We start from the raw sequence: 18,417 nt of genomic DNA on the forward strand, positions 1-18,417 counted from the left end.
AAGATATATCCCTTTGAGAGAGAGAGGGGACTGAAAGACATCGATCAGTTTTCCAATATCTCCATGACAGAGAGAGGACTGAGAGAGACCAGTCAGTATACAGATATGCCCCTGAGTAAGGGGACTGAGAGACACCAATTGGCCACGCCAAATTGTCCCTTAATTGGAATTTGGAAAAAGCATGAGGCCGGGAGCTCTGACCTCACCCAAATTCCTACCAGAGAGTCTAACAGACGACTGCCTCGGGCAGAGCTACATCATCATCGACTGTATATATTTGCATAACCCATCCAATAAACGTGGAGAACAACGTCAACCATTTGACATTTGGAGAGAAAACAAGGTAAAAGCTGTTTCTTTCAGTCTCTCCCTCGCTGTCTCTCTCTCTTTGTCGCTATCTCTCTCTCTGCAACGCTGTCTCTCTCTGTCTGTCTCTCTCTCACTCTGTCTCTTTCTCTCTCCATCTCTAGCTCTCTCTGTCTCTGCCTCGCTGTTCTCTCTCTGTCTCTCTCTCTCTCTGCCTCGTTGTCTCTCTGTCTCTCTCCCTCTCTCTCTCTCTGTCTCTCTCTCTGTCTCTCTCTGTCTCCCCCTCGCTGTCTCTCTCTCCCTCTCTCTCTCCCTCACTCTCTATCTCCATCTCACTCTCTGTAACGACTTTGCTGTCTCACTCTCCATCTATCTCTCCATGTTAAACTCACCCTGTTTTTATCTCTCTCTCTCCATCTCAACCAGTCTCTATCTCTCTGTCTCTATCTCTGTATCTCTCTCTGTCTCTATCTCCCTGCCTGTCTGTCTCTCTCTTTCTGTATCTCTCCCTGTCTATCACTCTCTGTCTCAATTTCTTAAAGTTTCCATCTCTCCCTATCTCTCTCTCTCCCTGTGTCTATCTCTCCCTGTTTCTATCTCTCCCTGTCTCTTTATCCGTCTCTATCTCAATCTGTCTCTATCTCTCTCTGTCTCTGTCTCTCTCCGTCTCTATCTCTCGCGCTCTCTATCTCTCTGTGTCTCTATCACGCCCTGACTGTCTCTCTCTCTCTATCTCTCCCTGTATCTATCTCTCCCTGTCTCAGGGGCCTCACGGTAGCATGGTGGTTAGCATCAATGCTTCACAGCTTCAGGGTCCCAGGTTCGATTCCCGGCTGGGTCATTGTCTGTGTGGAGTCTGCACGTCCTCCCCGTGTGTGCGTGGGTTTCCTCCGGGTGCTCCGGTTTCCTCCCACAGTCCAAAGATGTGCGGGTTAGGTGGATTGGCCATGCTAAATTGCCCGTAGTGTAAGGTTAATGGGGGGATTGTTGGGTTATGGGTATACGGGTTACGTGGGTTTAAAGTAGGGTGATCATTGTTCGGCACAACATCGAGGGCCGAAGGGCCTGTTCTGTGCTGTACTGTTCTATGTTCTATGTTCTATCTCACTGTTTCCAGATCTCTCTGTCTCTATCTCTCCCTGCCTCTCCCTGTCTCTATCTCTCCCTGTCACTATCTCTCTCTCTCTCTGTCTGTGTCTGAGTGTTTGTGTCTGAGTATGCGTCTGAGGGTGTGTGTGTCTGATGGTGTTTGTGTCTGAGTGTGTTTGTCTGTATGTCTGAGTGTGCATGTCACTGACTGTATGGGTCTGAGTGTGTGTGCCTGAATGTCTGAGGGCGTGTTTCTCTGCGTGTGTGTGTGTGTTTGAGGGTGGGTGTATCTGAATGTCTGAGGGTGTGTGTGTGTCTGGGTGTGTGTGTGACTGAGTGTGTGTGCCTGAAGGTCCGAGTGAATGTGTGTCTGAGTGCGTATGTCTGAGTGTGTGTGCGTCTGAGATCTGTGTGTGCCTGAGTGCGTGTGTGCCTGAGTGTGTGTCTGAATATGTGTGTCTGAGTGTGTGTCTGAATGTGTGTGTCTGAGTGTGTGTCTGAATGTGTGTGTCTGAGTATGTGTCAGAATGTCGGAATGTGTGTGTCTGAGTGTGTGTCTGAATGTGTGTGTCTGACTGTGTGTCTGAATGTCAGAATGTGTGTGTCTGATTGTGTGTGTCTGAGTTTGTGTCTGTGGGTGTGTCAGTGTCCGAGTGTGTGTGTCTGACTGTGTGTGCCCGCGGGTGTGTTTCTGAATGTGTGTGTGTCTTAATGTGTGTCTCTGAGTTTGTGCGAGTGTGAGGGTGAGTGTGCAAATGTGAACGTGTATTTGTCTGTGTCTGTGTGTGTGTGGGTCTCGGTCCCTGAGGGTCAGGGGCATTGTGGGGGGGGGGGGGTTGTGAGTGAGGGAGACGGGAGCCTCTCGGTCCCTGTGTGTGAGGGTCAGTAGGGGGTGGGGATGAAGGAGAAGGGAGCCTTTTGGTCCAGAATGAATTGACCATGGTGCTGCCCAGTTTCAGGATCCTGGAGATGGAGCTGGACTATCATCCGGAGGCGCGAGGCATCACAGTTAGGAGGCCGCAGCTTAAACTGTTGGAAGATGTCCCCTTTCCCGCCTGGGTGGCTGGTAACTGGGAGACGGTGAAAAACTTCCAGGCAAAGCCCGATGACCTGCTCATCGCCACCTACCCCAAAGCAGGTGAGTAGATCCGAGGGCACACGCCGGAGGGAGAGGGGCCCACGCTGGAGTGGAGGGCTCAACGCCAGAGAGGAGGGACTCACGCTGGACAGGAGGGTCTCACGCTGGAGGGAGGGGGACCACGCTAGAGTTAGAGGGGCCCATGCTGCAGAGGGAGGGATCTGTAGTGATATCATGGCTGTGTTGTAATTCAGCGACTGACCTCCAGGAGTCTCATTAGTTGATTAGTGAATGTTAGTCAGGTGACCTCAGACTGACTAGGGAGCTGCGCGAGAGGTTGCTTCTGCTTGAGCATACCGTAATTCATCTGTTATTGTGGAGATAGTTGGCCCACAGTTATTGTTAATAAATTGTTTATAGCTTTAGCTACAAGTGTTATTGTAATATAAATCAGGCCATCCATAAAGACCATTACATGGTACCAGGGTTCGATGGTACTAATCACTGAGAAAAAGACTATAACATAATTAAGTGAAGTCGCAAACTCCACAGAGATTTGATGATTTTTCAGTCTTTCGTTACTCAATGGCGTGAATGAGAGAAAGCGAAGGAAGAGTTGGCAGAGATAGAGAGAGAGAGATATCATACGCGGTGCGAGATATTATCAGCGCCCGCACTTGAACAGAATTCTCAATACTCACCAGTCGCAGAGATCAATACAAGAAATTAAATGGATCAGGAAACTGGCACTGGTAGTCAAACTTTAGTGAATCGGCTAGATTTGATCTCACGGACACAGAGGGCGGGATTCTCTCATCATGGGACCGGGACGGAGAAACGGCTGGACGGGCGCGGATCCTGCCACGCCGATCCGATACAAGTCCAGAGAATCGGCGCCATTGGCGCCGGTGCAGTCGGCGCGGCGCCTGTTGGGGGCCGCTCTAAGAGCCCACCCCTCCTCCCAGCGTGGATACATCCGGAGCGGTCTGGTGTTGGAAGAGTGGGGTCCGACCCTGGGGGTGTCCTCCGCTGTGGGCTGGCCCGCGATCGGGGCCTATGGATCGGCGGGCCAGCCTCTGGGGCTGGTGGCCTCCTTTCTTCCGAGTCGGCCCCTGCAGCCCGACGCCATGTTGCATCGGGGCCGGCGCTGAGGAGGGAGCCACAACGCATGCGTGCCAATGGCGCTGGTCCCACTGCACATGTGCGCTTTGGCGCCGGTTCCACTGCACATGCGCAGACCCGTGGCTCCCATCTGACGCCGGGGATAGGTAGATGGAGCGGCGTGGGTCACTCCAGTGCCCAGCTGGCCCCCTGTAGGGGTCAGAATCGCTGCTTCTGAGGCCATGATGACGCCGTCGAGAAACACGATAGCGTTGACAATGGCGTCAACACTTTGCCTCTGAATCAGAGGATCCCGCTCAGGACGTTTTTAGAAACTGGTCCCGGTGTGTTCAGCGGCGCGGCTGTTCGTTGAGGAGCTCCCACCGTGAATCGTGGCATTGTTCCCTTTTTGTTTTATCTTTCAACTTGCGTTCAAGAACTCTAAATAGACTTGAATGTTTAAACCCCGCACGGCACAGAGATGCTGAATAGGTGTTGGGCTGGACACTTAGAGAGGAAGGAAGAAACAACTTTAAATTCGGAGGGCCGAAAGATCACGTAGAGATTTTTTTCCCGTGATATTTAAAAACGACTTGTGTAAGGTAGAGATGCTCTTCACAGCGGTAATGCCCGAAGCAATTGCTGTCCTTAATACGTTTACATTTGCAAACGATAAAGATAGTTTGGCAAGTTTTGTTCCAAATGCAAAGGAAAAAAATCATATTGCTAAGAATTGTTACTCTGAGCTCAACCCCAGACCAGTCAGCACAGTGCAACACACAATCTCCAGTGAAGAAACATCATTGTTTGCTGGAGGGATAACACAGAAGAATACGTTTTTGGAGACGTATTCACCAGCACTTCTTGCTGGGGGTGCAATGTTCATCAGATCTTCGAATTACAACGTTAAAATGTTTACTATTTTTATCGTTTGCAAATGTAAACGTATTAAAGACAGCAATTGCTTCGGGCATTACCGCTGTGAAGAGCATCTCTACCTTACACAAGTCGTTTTTAAATATCACGGAAAAATTCACCAGCACTTAAAAAAATGCAACCTGATGCTCCATTTAAAATAAATGGTTGGGTGCGGTTTGCTGCCCTCAGGTACTTTAAAGCTGACAGCATTGTTATTCTCGTTCTGTCTATCTGCCTCTCGATCTCTTTCTGCCCTCTCCTTGTCTCTCTCTCTCTGTTTCTCTCTCTCTTTCCTTCTGTCTCTCTCTCACAGTCTCTATGTCTCTGTCAGTCTCTCTTTCTGTCTCTCGCACGCTCACTCTGTATCTCTCTCCTTTTGCCTCCCTACCTCTGTCTCCCTCTCCCTCTTTCTCTCTCAATGTGTCTCTCTGCCTCTCTTTCTGACTCTTTCTCCCTCTGTCTCTCTCCCTTTCGCTGCTTCCCTCTCTCTCTCTCTCTTTCCTTCTGTGTCTGTCACTCACGGCCTCTGTTTCTTTGTCTCCCCTGTCTCACTTTCCCGGTCTCTCTGTGTCTCCCTCTCTCGCTCGGTGTCTTCGCTCTCTCATGTCGCACTCCCTCTGTCCCCTTTCCTTCTGTCTCGCTCCCTTTCTGTCACTCTCTGTCTGTCACTCAGTCTCCCTCTGTGTCTCTCTGATTCTGTCTCTTTCCTTCTGTCTCTCACTCTCACTGCCTCTGCATCTCTATCTGTCTCTCTGTCACGATCTATCTTCATCTGTCTCTCACTCGACCAAGGCAGGCCAGCAGCACGGGCCAATTCCCGTACCTGCCTCCCCGAGCAGGCGGCGGAATGTTGCGACAAGGGGCTTTTCACAGTAACTTCATTTGAAGTTGATAGCACAATCGCTTCACAGCTCCAGGGTCCCAGGTTCGATTCCTGCTTGGGTCATTGTCTGTGCGGAGTCTGCACATCCTCCCCGTGTGTGTGTGGGTTTCCTCCGGGTGCTCCGGTTTCCTCCCACAGTCCAAAGATGTGCAGGTTAGGTGGATTGGCCATGATAAATTGCCCTTAGTGTTGGATGGGGTTACTGGGTTATGGGGATAGGGTGGAGGTGTTAACCTTGGGTAGGATGCTCTTTCCAAAGCCAGTGCAGACTCGATGGGCCGAATGGCCTCCTTCTGCACTGTAAATTCTATGTAAGCCGACTTGAGTCATTTCATTTCACTGCCTCTCTATCTCTGTCTCTCTGTCTCTCTCGCTGTTTTTTCTCTGTCATAATATGCACTCGTGCACATAATGAGATACAGACAGGCAGTGACAGACACTCAGTACAGCCAATCAACACACAGACAGAACACAACCAATCATCAGGCAGAATACTAGAAGAGGTGTTCCCACTATAATATAAACGAGTCATCAGCACTCTGCCTCTTTCCACTTGTGACAACTGTAGTCACAGTCACGGTGCATATGTCAGTTAGAACTTTCTACACGTGGCTCAGAGCTAGTCTGGTCTAGATAGTTATAGTTAGCACACTTAGAGTAGTAGAGTGACAATCCACAGCAAGCTGTGTGCACTGTTACAGATGATCAATAAATCTTATTGAACCAACGTCTAAGTTTGGTGTCTGCTTTCCAGTACAACTGCATCCAGTTGCAGTCCGTGTTTCCCCAGGGTGAAAAACACGACACCCTCTGTTTTCTCTCTCCCTCTGCCTCTTGCTCTTTCACTGCATCTTTTCGCTCTGTCTCTCTCTCTCACTGTCTCTCTGCCTATCCTTCTGTCTCGCGCTCTCTCATTCAATTCCGCTACTTGTGTGTCTCTCTCTCACTGTGCATCTCAATCTCTCACTATATCTCTTCTTTTCTGTCTCACTCTCCCTCTGTCTTCCTTTCTGTCTGTCACTCTCTCTCTCTGTCTGTCACTCTGCCTCCCTCTATCTTTCTTTACTTCTGTGTCTCGATCTTCTCTCCTTGTCTCTCTGTCTACCAAGTTTCTCCCTCTGTCTCACTTTCATTCTAGCTCTCTCCATCTGTCTCCCTCTCTCGCTCTTTGTGTGTGTCTCCCTCGCACTCTGTATCTCTCTCTTTCTCTCTCTGCCTTGTATCTCTCACTGTGTCTGTGACTCTCTCTGTCTATCGCTCTCTTTCTGTCTCTCTTTCCTTCTGTCTCTCTCTCTCTCACTGTTTCTTTCTGTCTCTCTGTATCTCTTACTCTCTATCCCTCTCCCTGTTCGGCTCTCTCTCCCTTTCTCTGTCTCTCTCATTCTCTCTCTCTGTCTCTCTCTAGCTGAACGGTAGCACAGTGGATAGCGCTGTGGCTTCACAACACCAGAGTCCAATGTTCGGTTCCCTACTGGGTCACTGTCTGTGTGGAGTCTGCACGTTCTCCTCGCATCTGCGTCGTTTCCTCCGGGTGCTCAGATTTCCTCCCACAGTCAAGAGACGTGCAGCTTAGGTGGATTGGCCATGATAAATTGCCGTTAGTGACCGAAAAAGGGGAGGAGGCGTAATTGGGTTACAGGAATAGGGCGGAAGTGAGGGCTTAATTGGGTCGGTACAGACTCGATGGGGCAAATGGCCTCCTTCTGCACTATGTTCTATGTTCAATGTTCACTCTCACTCTCGGTTTGCCTGTCTCGCTCTCTCTCTCTGTCTCTCCCGTTCTCTCTCTCTCTCTCCTTAATCTGTCACTCTTTCTCTGTCTGTCTCCTCACCTTCTCTTTCTCTCTGTCGCTCTCTCATTCTCTGTCTCTTTTTTCTCTCCACAGGAAGTACATGGATGCAGGAAATTGTGGATCTGATTAGTCAGAATGGTGATGTGGTGATGTGTAAACGAGCTCCCATCTATCGTCGAGTTCCCGTCCTCGAATACTTCATGGATAATACTCTGCCAACTGGTTAGACTAGCTGTGATGCGGGGGCAAGGCCGTGGGGGGTGGGGGGCGTTGGTGGTAGTGGGCGAGACAGAGTGGTGAGGTTGGCGAGATAGGGGGCGGGCAGGGGGGTGGAGCATCAAAGTCGTTGAGTCTTACAACTGTCCCCAGCAGCAAGATCATGTCTGGAGCAATGTGTCCACTTATACTCCCCTTATCTATGGAGGGACATCCTCGTGACGTTACCCTCACTGACATACATCATGAAGGCAACCCAAACCCCATCGGGGAATCTGGGAACGCCAGTTCGTAACTATTTGCATTTTATGATTTGGAAAGAAATGTGTGAAAAGACATGATCCACGTGAGGAGGGTGTGGGGCGGTTCAGTCTTGTCTTATGTTACTCAAATAACAAAACGTTTATTTTACTCCAAAACACACGGCAATTAGCATTCTCACGGCGCCGAGGTACCAGATTCGGTTCCCGCTCTGGGTCATCGTCCGTGTGGAGTGTGCACATTTTCCCCGTGTTTGCGTGGGTTTCATCCCTCACAACCCAAAGATGTGCAGGGTAGGAGGATGGGCCATGCCAAATTGCCCCTTAATTGGAAAACATGAATTGGGTACTCTAAATAAAAAAAAACAAGCTCGGCAACAGAAAACAGCATTTATAATGAGCTGTAATAGCAGATATGCAGACAGTTTACTTATGAAACAACTCCCTCCAAGCAAAATGTAAAAACTTCCCTCAGCCGGAAGAATACAGCGCCCCAAAACAACATCCCATAGGTTTTGGTGAGCCCAATCCAGGAAGCAATGTCCACACAGAGCAGATAGCTTTCTTTTGGGAACTTTTCGTTTGCTTTAGCATAGCATCTTCATGTTTTTGCTCAGACAGAAGCCTGCTGCCGAATTTTAATCACAACAGTTTGCATCTCCCAGAGAGATGGAGCTCACCTTTGCAACTGGGTGTGGCTTTGTGCTGGGGTCCGAGGCTGTTCCTGTCCACTTTGCCTAACAAAGCATCTGCTACATCCTGCTTCGTGTCTAAACTCACAAACCCCCAGTGCAGCTGATTCCCTATCAGTATCTTTGTTTTGAATCTAACTTCCCAATATTTGCCTGACTGGGAGAGTAAGGACTTGCTCCTCGGATAAGAGGGGGTGCCCCACCCCCGCAATGATGAGAGAACGAGAACTGTCGGTATTCCTTGGGGTGCAGGGAAACGAAAGGCAACCACATTTTTGAGGGACTGTTTCCAGTACCCCCCCCCCCCCTGCACTGCGCCCCAGCTGGAGCGCCTGTCACGGGGGGAGGGGGACGTTCACTGTTTCAGGGTAAGCAGTCGTCAATTTTGGACTGAGACGAAGGGGAAATATCTTTGCTCGGAGCGATGTGAATATTTGGAAATCCCCCCGTACCCCCAGAGAACAGTGGTTCGCTCAGTCACCGAGTAGATAGATAGAGAGATTTGTGGAGGCTGATGGGGAAATCGAGGTTAGAGGTGAGTGAGGCAAAGGTGAGGGGAAAGATTAGCCACAGGAGCGATTGAGGGCAGAGCAGACTCGAGTGTCAGTGGGGAGAGTCTGCGCCCCTGGAGAGACCCGTGCCCCGGCACAAGTCGGAGCCCTTGGGGTCCCAGACGCTGGGAAGAGTCGGTGACCCTGGAAGACACGTACCCCGGGGAGAGTCAGTTGCCGTGGCGGGGGAGGGGGGGGACCTGTACCCAGGGGAGAGTCAGTGCTCGTGAGGAGACCGCTACCCCGGGGAGAGTCGGTGCCTATTCGGGTACAGTGGGTGCCCATGGGGGACCAGTACCCCTGTGAGAGTGGGTGTACATGGAGGACCCGTACCATGGGGAGCGTCGGGTTTACAATGTGAGCAAGATTATTGTACCGCAATGTTGTAACATCTCCATTTCACTGCAGGTACAGGTGTCCTTGCGAAAATGGAATCTCCGAGAATGATGAAAACTCACCTCCCGATCCAACTGGTTCCCAAATCCTTCTGGGAGCAGGACTGTAAGGTAGGGACCCGGGACACATCGCTCACCACCCTCCCCACTATCACTCCCATCGACCCTGTAAACCCTTCATCCCTCGCCCTGTTCAAAACTCCCTTACTGCCCCACTCTCAGTGTCCAAACTATGGGACTCCCTCACTTCCCCTCCCTCAGTCTCCAAACTATGGGACTCCCTCACTTCCCCTCCCTCAGTCTCCAAACTGTGGGACTCCCTCACTCCCCCCCTCAGTCTCCAAACTGTGGGACTCCCTCACTCCCACCTCCCTCAGTCTCCAAACTGTGGGACTCACTCACTACTCCCTCCCTCAGCGTTCAAACTGTGGGACTCACTCACTCCCCCGTCCTTCAATCTCCAAACTCTGTGACTCTCTCACACACACACCCTCAGACACCAAATTGTGCAATGTTGTGACTCTTGATGCCGTGTTCCAGCGGGTAACTGGGAACAAGCTGCCACCACGTTTTGTAATTTGTCCATTATGAGGAATTGTCTCAAGTCAACATAAGTAAAAATCCAAGATCACTTGTGGTCATTTAAAATGTTAAATTTAAGCATCTATTCAATGAAGACAAAATAGGACAACATCTACATATGCAATAACACCTTTCCACCATCACCAACGCCATACAAACATGTCCTAAATGTTATTTGATTGAATAAACTCTGAGAAAAAAACCCTTTTGATGGCAACAGTCCTTATGGATATTCTAATCCAGAGGAGTTTCCGGAATATTACCACAAATGCTCTGCTGCTCTTCGGGGAATCTCACCCATAATTCCCTGCGAGGGTGATGCCAAAATCATTGGTCATATATCTGGTTTGAGCGCAAACTGTCTTTTTCAACATTTCAGAGCCACACCCACGAAAGCCTTCAGTCACACATTAATAATGTTGGTTTCGCCCTATTTAATCTCCCATTCTATTGCATCTACAACCCATTAGACATTCCCTTTCCCAGATTTAATCAACACTTTTCTGACTAAGCTGATGGGTGTTGTTTTTCTAAAGAAAGCGTACTATTTTGCCTCACACATTTACGATCTCCCAATTGTATATGTTTCCTTTAAAGTCCTAACAGGCAAGTTTAAAATCATGGCTCATATCTGCCTAACGTAAGTATCTGGTTTGAAGTTTGCCCAACCTCCACCCCGGTCCCATGCCTTACTATTCCAACTATTTACCTGCACACCTACATTAATGATTTGACCTCCCCCTCCAGTTAAATTGAGCCAGTTATCCCCATGCTCACACACGAAAGTTCCTTCCCCGCATCTGACATGATGGCAATATTGTGGTAGAAATATTACGAAAATGAATTTTCCCTCACATAGACACCTTCCCAACTTCCATCAGTCTCTAAACTCTGGGAGTCCATCACTTGCTCCCACAAACTGCTGAACAATGGATTGAAAAAAACAGGGGGATTTACTAATTGATGATTCTTCCTGTTCCTAGACAATATTAGTCGCTCGTAACGCGAAGGATAGTCTCGTGTCATATTTTCACTTCCATCGCACCTGTAACCTGATGCCGGAGCCGGGAACCTGGCATAAATTCTCACAAAAATTCATGGAGGGCAAAGGTGAGATTTATCCGCACATCACCAACACCTCAATGACCACTCCCATAGAACCAGCACACCACGGGGTTAGATACAGAGTAAAGCTTCCTCTACACTATCCCCATCAAACACTCCCAGGACAGGGACAGCACGGGGTTAGATACAGAGTGAAGCTCCCTCCACACTTTCCCAATGAAACACTCCCTGGACAGGTACAGCACGGGGTTAGATACTGTGTAAAGCTCCCTCTCCACTGTGCCCATCAAACACTCCCAGGACAAGGTACAGCACGGGGTTAGATACTGTGTAAAGCTCCCTCTACACTGTCCCCATCAAACACTCCCAGGACAAGGTACAGCACGGGGTTAGATAGAGAGTAAACCTCCCTCTGCATTGTTCCCATCAAACACTCCCAGGGCAGGTACAGCACGGGGTTAGATACAGAGTGAAGCTCCCTCCACAGTTTCCCAATGAAACACTCCCTGGACAGGTACAGCACGGGTTTAGATACTGTGTAAAGCTCCCTCTCCACTGTCCCCATCAAACACTCCCAGGACAAGGTACAGCACGGGGTTAGATACTGTGTAAAGCTCCCTCTACACTGTCCCCATCAACCACTCCCAGAACAAGGTACAGCATGGGGTTAGATAGAGAGTAAACCTCCCTCTGCATTGTTCCCATCAAACACTCCCAAGACAGATACATCACGGGGTTAGATACAGAGTGAAGCTCCCTCCACACTATCCCCATCAAACACTCCCAGGACAGGTACAGCACGGGGTTAGATACAGAGTGAAGCTCCCTCCACACTGTCCCCATGAAACACTCCCAGGACTGGTAAAGCCCATTTCAGATGCTTAGGATCCTCTGTGTGAAGACATTTCCCCTCTAGTCTCTTTTGCATCTCTCTCCTCTTACCTTAAATTATGCCCTCTAGTTCTACACAACTCCACCTTTGGCAAAAGATGTTGACCGTCTACCTCATCAATCCTCCTCATTGTTTTATAGACCTCTATCAGTTCACTCCTTAGCCTCCTACACCAAAGGGATAATTACCATCATTGAGACGATGTTGCCACGCCGGCGTCAAAACGGTGGAGTTTTACTCCTGAAAATCCTGGATGAAAGGGACACGAATTCCTTGCCCTGCAGGGGGCGAGCAGGGACCCGGACGGAATCTCGCAGCTATCGCTGCAGATCGGGGCCCCGGCACCTCCGGGTCAGAGGCCAAGCATGCGTAGAGCGGTGGCCCCCTGCAGCCGCGCCGTGCTCCATGGCGGACCCGGACCACGGAGATAGACCCACACAGGTGACACCCCGATCGGCCACTCGCCCGAACCTCAACCGCCGCACTTTAATTCCGCCGAACCCCCCCCCCCCCCCCCCAACCCCCCTCCCCCCACGCTGCCTCCGATCCATCCGTCCCTGACCAGGGCGGCTGCAGCTGCGAAGGGAGCAGCCCGATCGGCAATACCAGGTTAGTTCCACGCCGTCAGGAACACTGCCAATCGGGAGCGGAGGATCGCTGGGCGGGCCTCTGGCAATGGCACGGCGTACTCCCCCGTGATGCAGCGTTTCGGTGCCCGGAGAATTGCCGAACTGGCGCGGGCCCGATTACAGCATCAAACGAGATTATCCAGCGTCAGCCGCGATTTCTGCGCTGGGGTTGCGGAGAATCCAGCCCCTTGTCTTTGGGAACAGGGAGAAACTCAGTGGGATCTTACTGTGCCTGTTATTGCTCTATTTCAGTGAGCTTCGGACCCTGGTACGACCATGTGAAGGGATGGTGGGAAGCGAAGGACAAACATCGGATTCTCTTTCTCTTCTATGAGGATATAAAGGAGGTAATGGCAGCGCGAGGGACCGAGTGTGGAGGAGGATGGAGGTCTTGAGGCTGTGACAAAGCAAGGGAGAGAGAGACAGAGAGCGAGAGGCACAGAGAGGCAGAGGCAGAAAGGTCAGCGAGAGAGAGAGACAGAGGAATAAAGGTCAGCGAGAGAGAGAGAGACAGAGACAGAGGGAGAAAGGTCAGCAACAGAGAGAGAGAGAGAGAGACAGCGGGGCAGCGAGACAGCAAGAGAGACATGAGATAGTGAGAGAGTTAGAGATGATCCCTGTCCCTCACTCTGGATGGTTTCTGACTGACCTGGATGTTCAATTCCTCTCTCATTGACACCTGACCCTTAGTCTTAATGCCCTGTTCTTCTGTTACTGACCCCTCAGCGTGGTTCTGGATTCTCGCTCCTGCTGTCACTTGATGGTCAGTCACTTCCCGCTACCACTGGTCTGAAAGGCCAATCGTTCTTTTACTGACCCCTGACTTTGGTTCTCGATTCTCGGTCCTGCTGTCCCCCGGACCCCCGGTTCTGGTTATTCATTCCCCCCTGTCTCAATGACCCACGAGACTTCTAACTCCGGTCTATTTCCACCCTATAGAATCCCAGAAGGGAGATCCTGAAGGTGGCCGAGTTCATGGAGAAAGTTGTGGAAGAGGACGTCATTGAGAAGATCGTTCACCTTTCCTCCTTCAAGGTCATGAAGGACAATCCGATGGCCAATTACACCACCCTTCCGGCGAGCATCATGAATCAGAACATCTCCAGGTTCATGCGCAAGGGTAGGTTCCAGGGGTCAAGGGGGAGAGATCCGGGAGGGGTGGGGAGCTGCGTCAGGGTTAAGTTTTCACTCCTTTGAGGGGCCTGAGCCCTGACCACTCCCAGGATCAGCCTTTCCGGGTAGGCCGCATTGGGCCTCCCCTGAACCGACGCCCTGAACCGCCTCCATTCTGGACTGGGAGAGACAATCCAGCCATTGAAAGGGTCAGTGTAGAGCATGCAGAGCGGGGAGGCTCCCTGAGACACTGTCTCCCTCTCCTCACACACACACACACCAGGAAAGGCTCAAGCTGTAAGTGCCGCCTTTGTACTAAATCATTCACGGGATGTGGGACATCGCTGACCCCGCCCAGAATGTATTTCCTATTACTAATTGCCACTTAAGAAGGTGTTGAGTGAGCCGCCATCTTGAACTGCTGCAGTCCAGTATGGTGTAGGTACACCCATAGTGCTGGTCGGGAGGGCGGTTTGCGATGTTGACCCATCGACAGTACAGGCCGATATATTTCCCAGTTAGGATGGTGAGTATGTGGGAATGGGGGGAGCTCAGAGGGGGAACCTGCAGGCGGTGGGTGTTCCCTGTGCCTCTGCTGCACCTCGTCCTTCTGGGCGGGAGAGGTGGCGGGTTTGGAAGGTGCTGTCAAAGGAGCCTCGGAGAGTGACTGCCGTGCACCTTGTAGACGGGACACACGCCTGCCGCTGTGCATCGGTGGGTGAGGGAGCGATGTGGAATGTGGGGGTTAGCGCGTCGATCGAGCGGGAGCTGCTTTATCCTGGATGGTGTTGAACTTCCCGAGTGTTGTTGGGAGCCGTACTGATCCAGGACAATTGTAATGGGAGAGGTGTTTTCCGAACCCAAACATGTATCATGGAGTCCACCCAACCCTCCCTCCCCCACTTTAATGATTTGTTGCTTTTGAAGCACACGGTTTGTTCCCTAGTTGTGGTATAAAAATTATGGACACTTGGTTTTTAAAACAAAACAATGTTTATTCCATGGACTCAACATAACCTTTTAAAATAAACAGTGGATCTCTTAACACCACTTACTTCTAAGATAACCCCGAAAAAAATACAACACTACCTAATCCTGCAAACTATTCTTTTGAACCTCCAAGAGAATTAAACCCTTCTAAAATAGGAGCACAACAGGTTACATTCAATATATTTATAGTCTTTGGATTTGCAGAAATCACCAGACCAGCTCTTTTCCTTCCGGCAGATCTCATCAAACCAGCCAGCCACTTTTCAGCTGCTCTCTCAAACTGAAACTAAAAACGTCAAAATGGCTGAGCTTAAAGCCGAGCATCACCCACAGTCTGACATCACGGCATTTCTTAAAGGTGCATTGCTTAAACGTCCATTTTTTAAAGGCAATCTCACATGACAAAGTTGAGAGGGTGCCATCAGACCCCTGACTTGTGTCCTTGTAGATGGCGGACATGCTTTGGGAGGAGTCAGGAGGTGAGTTACTCCCAGCAGGATTCCCAGCCTCTGACCTGCTCTGGGAGCCACAGTGTTGAGATGGCTGGGTCCTGTTCAGTTTCTAATCAATGGGAACCTAGTAACACAGGAACATGAATTAGGAGCAGGAGGCGCCATTCAGCCCTTGGAGCCTGCTCCGCCTTTCAATCAGATCATGACTGATCTCTTCCTGGTCTTAAATCCATCTCACTTTCTTTACCCCATATGCCTGTAACCTTCAGAAATATATCTATCTCTTTCTTCAAATCATTAATGACTCAGACTCCACCGCACTATGTGGAGGTGAGTTACACAAATTTACCATCCGCTGCGAGAAGTAGTTCCTCCTCATCCCAGTTTCAAATCTACCGCCTCTCAAGCTCTATCTGTGACCTCGATTGCTCCACGATGGGAAACATTTTGTCTCCGTTAACTTTATTAATCCCTTTTCGTATTTTATGCACCTCGATCAGATCCCCTCTCAACCTTCGAAACTCCAGCCAGTATAAACCCAAACTGTTTAATCTCTCCTCAGGCGTCAACCCTTTCATCCCCGGAATCAATCTGGTGAACCTCCTCTGAACTGCCTCCAATGCCACTACATCCTTCCTCAAATAAAGAGACTAAAACTGGACACAATACCCCAGATGTGGTCTCACCAAAGCTCTATACAATTGCAACAACACTTTTCTACTCTGATAACCATTCCTTTCGCAATAAACGCGCGCGAAAGTTCTATTTGCCGTTTTAATTGCACGCTGCATCTTCACACCAACCTTTTGTGATTCATGAACAAAGACACCCAGGCCCCTCTGCCCAGACGCGTCTTGAATCTGATTTTCTTTAGATAATAATGTGCCTTTCTATTTTTTCGACCGAAGTTGATAACGTCACACATATTCACATTAAACTCCATCTGCCAAATTTTGGCCGGTCTCCTGGCCTATCTGTATCTATCTGTAAAATCATTATCTCCTCTTCGCTCCCTGCTTTCCCACCTATTTTGTTATCAGCCGCAAATTTGTTATGTTACACTGTCTCTGCTTACATATAATTTATCTCGATTGTAAATAGCTGAGCTCCGAGGACTGACCCCTGCGGAACTCCGCGACTTACTGTTCACCAGCCAGAGAAGAACCCATTTATCCCAACCTTTTGCTTTCTGTTAGTCGGCCAATCCTCAATCCAATGTCGCACTATTCCTCCAATCCCCTGTGTTCTCACCTTCTGGGTCAATATTTTCTGCAGCACATTGTCAAACACCTTCTGTAAATCTAGATCTTCCACATCCACAGGTTCCCCATTATCCACCTTGCTGGTTACGTCCTCAAAGAACTTAAGCGGATTTGTCAGGCATGACTTACCCTTCATAAATCCACGCTGACAATCGTGGATTGAGCTTTGTCTTTCCAAATGTTCAGTCATCTCCTCCTTAATGATTGATTCCAACAACTTCTCCACCAGAGAGGTCAAGGTAATCGATCTTAAATGTCCTACTTTTTGCCTCTCTCTCTTGTTGAATAGGGACATCACATTAGTGTGTTTCCAATTCACTGGGAATCCAAAGAATTCTGAAATTTCATAACAAATCCATCCACTATGTCTGTTGCCATCTCCATTAACACCCCAGGGTGCAGGCCACCAGGTCCCGGACACATATCCGCCTTTAATCAGTTTATTCAATAGTCTCCCCCGTGATTGTTATTGCACCAAGTTCCTCTGCATTAACTGCAGTTCTTGGAAGTTTTTCAGTGTCTTCTACAGTGAAGAGGGAGGCAAAATATTGGTTCAGAGCCTCCGGCATCTGCACGTGACCCCGAGGATCATGTGCGACGAGTATCCTCGGACCCAAACATTTTAAGCTGCGTCATCAATGACCTTCCCTCCATCGAAAGGTCAGACGTGGGTATGTTCGCTGCTGACTGCCCAATGTTCAGCACCTTTCACAACTCCTCAGACACTGAAGCCGTCCATGTCGAAATCCATCTCCCCTTGACATTCAATGACATCACCATCGCTGAATCCCCCACTAACAACATCCTGGGGGGGGGGGGGGGTACCATTGGCCAGAGACACTGCAGGAAGTCACCAAGCCTCCGTCAACAGGGGGCGAGGGGAATGTTGATCCCAGACAGGGAATGGATGGGATGAGGTGAATCCAAACACATCAGCACGGGAATAACACCGAAATCAATTTAAACACTCACTCCCTCTCTCTTCCCCACTCTCTCCTTCCCTAACCCTATTTCTATCTCTGTCCCTCTCTCTGTCACACTCTCTCTCCATCTCACTCACTGTCTCGCTCACCCTTTCCGTCTGACTGTCTCTCTCTCTCTCACTATCTCACTTACCTTGTCTCTCCATCTATCTGTCGGTCAAACTCTCTTTCTGTCAATCCCTCACTCTAACTCTCTCTGTTTCCCTCTGTCTCCCACTCTCTCTATCCCTCTGTCTCTCTATATCAACCTCTCTCGGCCTCTATCTCCCTGTCTGTCTGTCACGGGTTCACTCAATGTTCCCCATCTGTATGGCTCCATACCTGTCATTCTTTCTCTGTTACTATCTGTCCCTCTACCGGTCTCTTTCTTTATCCATCTCTCTTTTCCTCCATCTCGCTCTCTATCTCTCCCTCTGTCCCTCTTGTTCTCCCATCGTCTTGCTGTCTCTGTTTCATCGTCTCTCTCTCTCTCCCAATTTCTCTGGATCACTCTCTTCCTCCATCTCACACCCTTTCTCTCTCTGTTTCTCTCTCTATATTTCTCACCCTCTCTCTTTCACTCGCTCACAGGTCAGGTTGGAGACTGGAAGAATCACTTCACAGTTTCTCAGAATGAAGATTTTGATGAACACTATGAGAGACAGATGGTTAACAGCTCACTGAAGTTTCGCAACGTCCTGTAACCACTCTGAGCGATAAAGCAAATAAACTTCTCCAATCACCAAACACAAACTCGGATTATTTCTCATCAAATCTGATCTATCATTGAACAGGTTACAGATATCTGACTGAGACAGAGAGATGTCGGAGAGACACCTGTCTGTGTACAGATATTCCCTGAGAGCGAGAGGACTGAGAGACACCAGTCAGTGTACAGATATCTCCCTGAGAGAGAGGGAACTGAGAGACACTAGTCAGTGTACAGATATCTCCCTGAGAGAGAGATGACTGAGAGACACCAGTCAGTGTACAGATATCTCCCTGAGAGAGAGAGGGGACTGAGAGACACCAGCCAGTGTACAGATATTTCCCTTAAAGAGATGGAACTGAGAGACACCAGCCAGTGTACAGATATCTCCTCAGAGAGTGCCGGGGGCTGAGGCACACCCGTCGATGTACCAATATCTCACAGAGAAAGATGGGACATAGACACCAGGCAGTGTACAA

The 18,417-nt window shown here is 49.6% G+C and overlaps 1 protein-coding gene across 2 annotated transcripts; it reads left to right on the forward strand.

Moving 5' to 3' along the window:
* Positions 1–331: 331 nt before the first annotated feature.
* Positions 332–17,976, forward strand: LOC119954927 (sulfotransferase 1 family member D1-like). Of its 2 annotated transcripts, XM_038780641.1 has the most exons (8): positions 332–343; positions 2,349–2,533; positions 7,262–7,390; positions 9,296–9,393; positions 10,848–10,974; positions 12,703–12,797; positions 13,390–13,570; positions 17,821–17,976. In XM_038780641.1, exons 2-8 carry the CDS (start codon positions 2,365–2,367, stop codon positions 17,931–17,933), a joined length of 912 nt encoding a protein of 303 aa, XP_038636569.1. In that variant the 5' UTR covers positions 332–343; positions 2,349–2,364; the 3' UTR covers positions 17,934–17,976. The 2 variants fall into 2 exon arrangements, with proteins under 2 accessions (XP_038636569.1, XP_038636568.1); XM_038780640.1 differs by lacking the exon at positions 332–343 and having other exon boundaries at positions 2,329–2,533.
* The last annotated feature ends 441 nt before the right edge of the window (positions 17,977–18,417 follow it).

This window comes from Scyliorhinus canicula, chromosome 20 (assembly GCF_902713615.1).
Source record: "Scyliorhinus canicula chromosome 20, sScyCan1.1, whole genome shotgun sequence".
NCBI classification, from domain to species: Eukaryota; Metazoa; Chordata; class Chondrichthyes; order Carcharhiniformes; family Scyliorhinidae; genus Scyliorhinus; species Scyliorhinus canicula.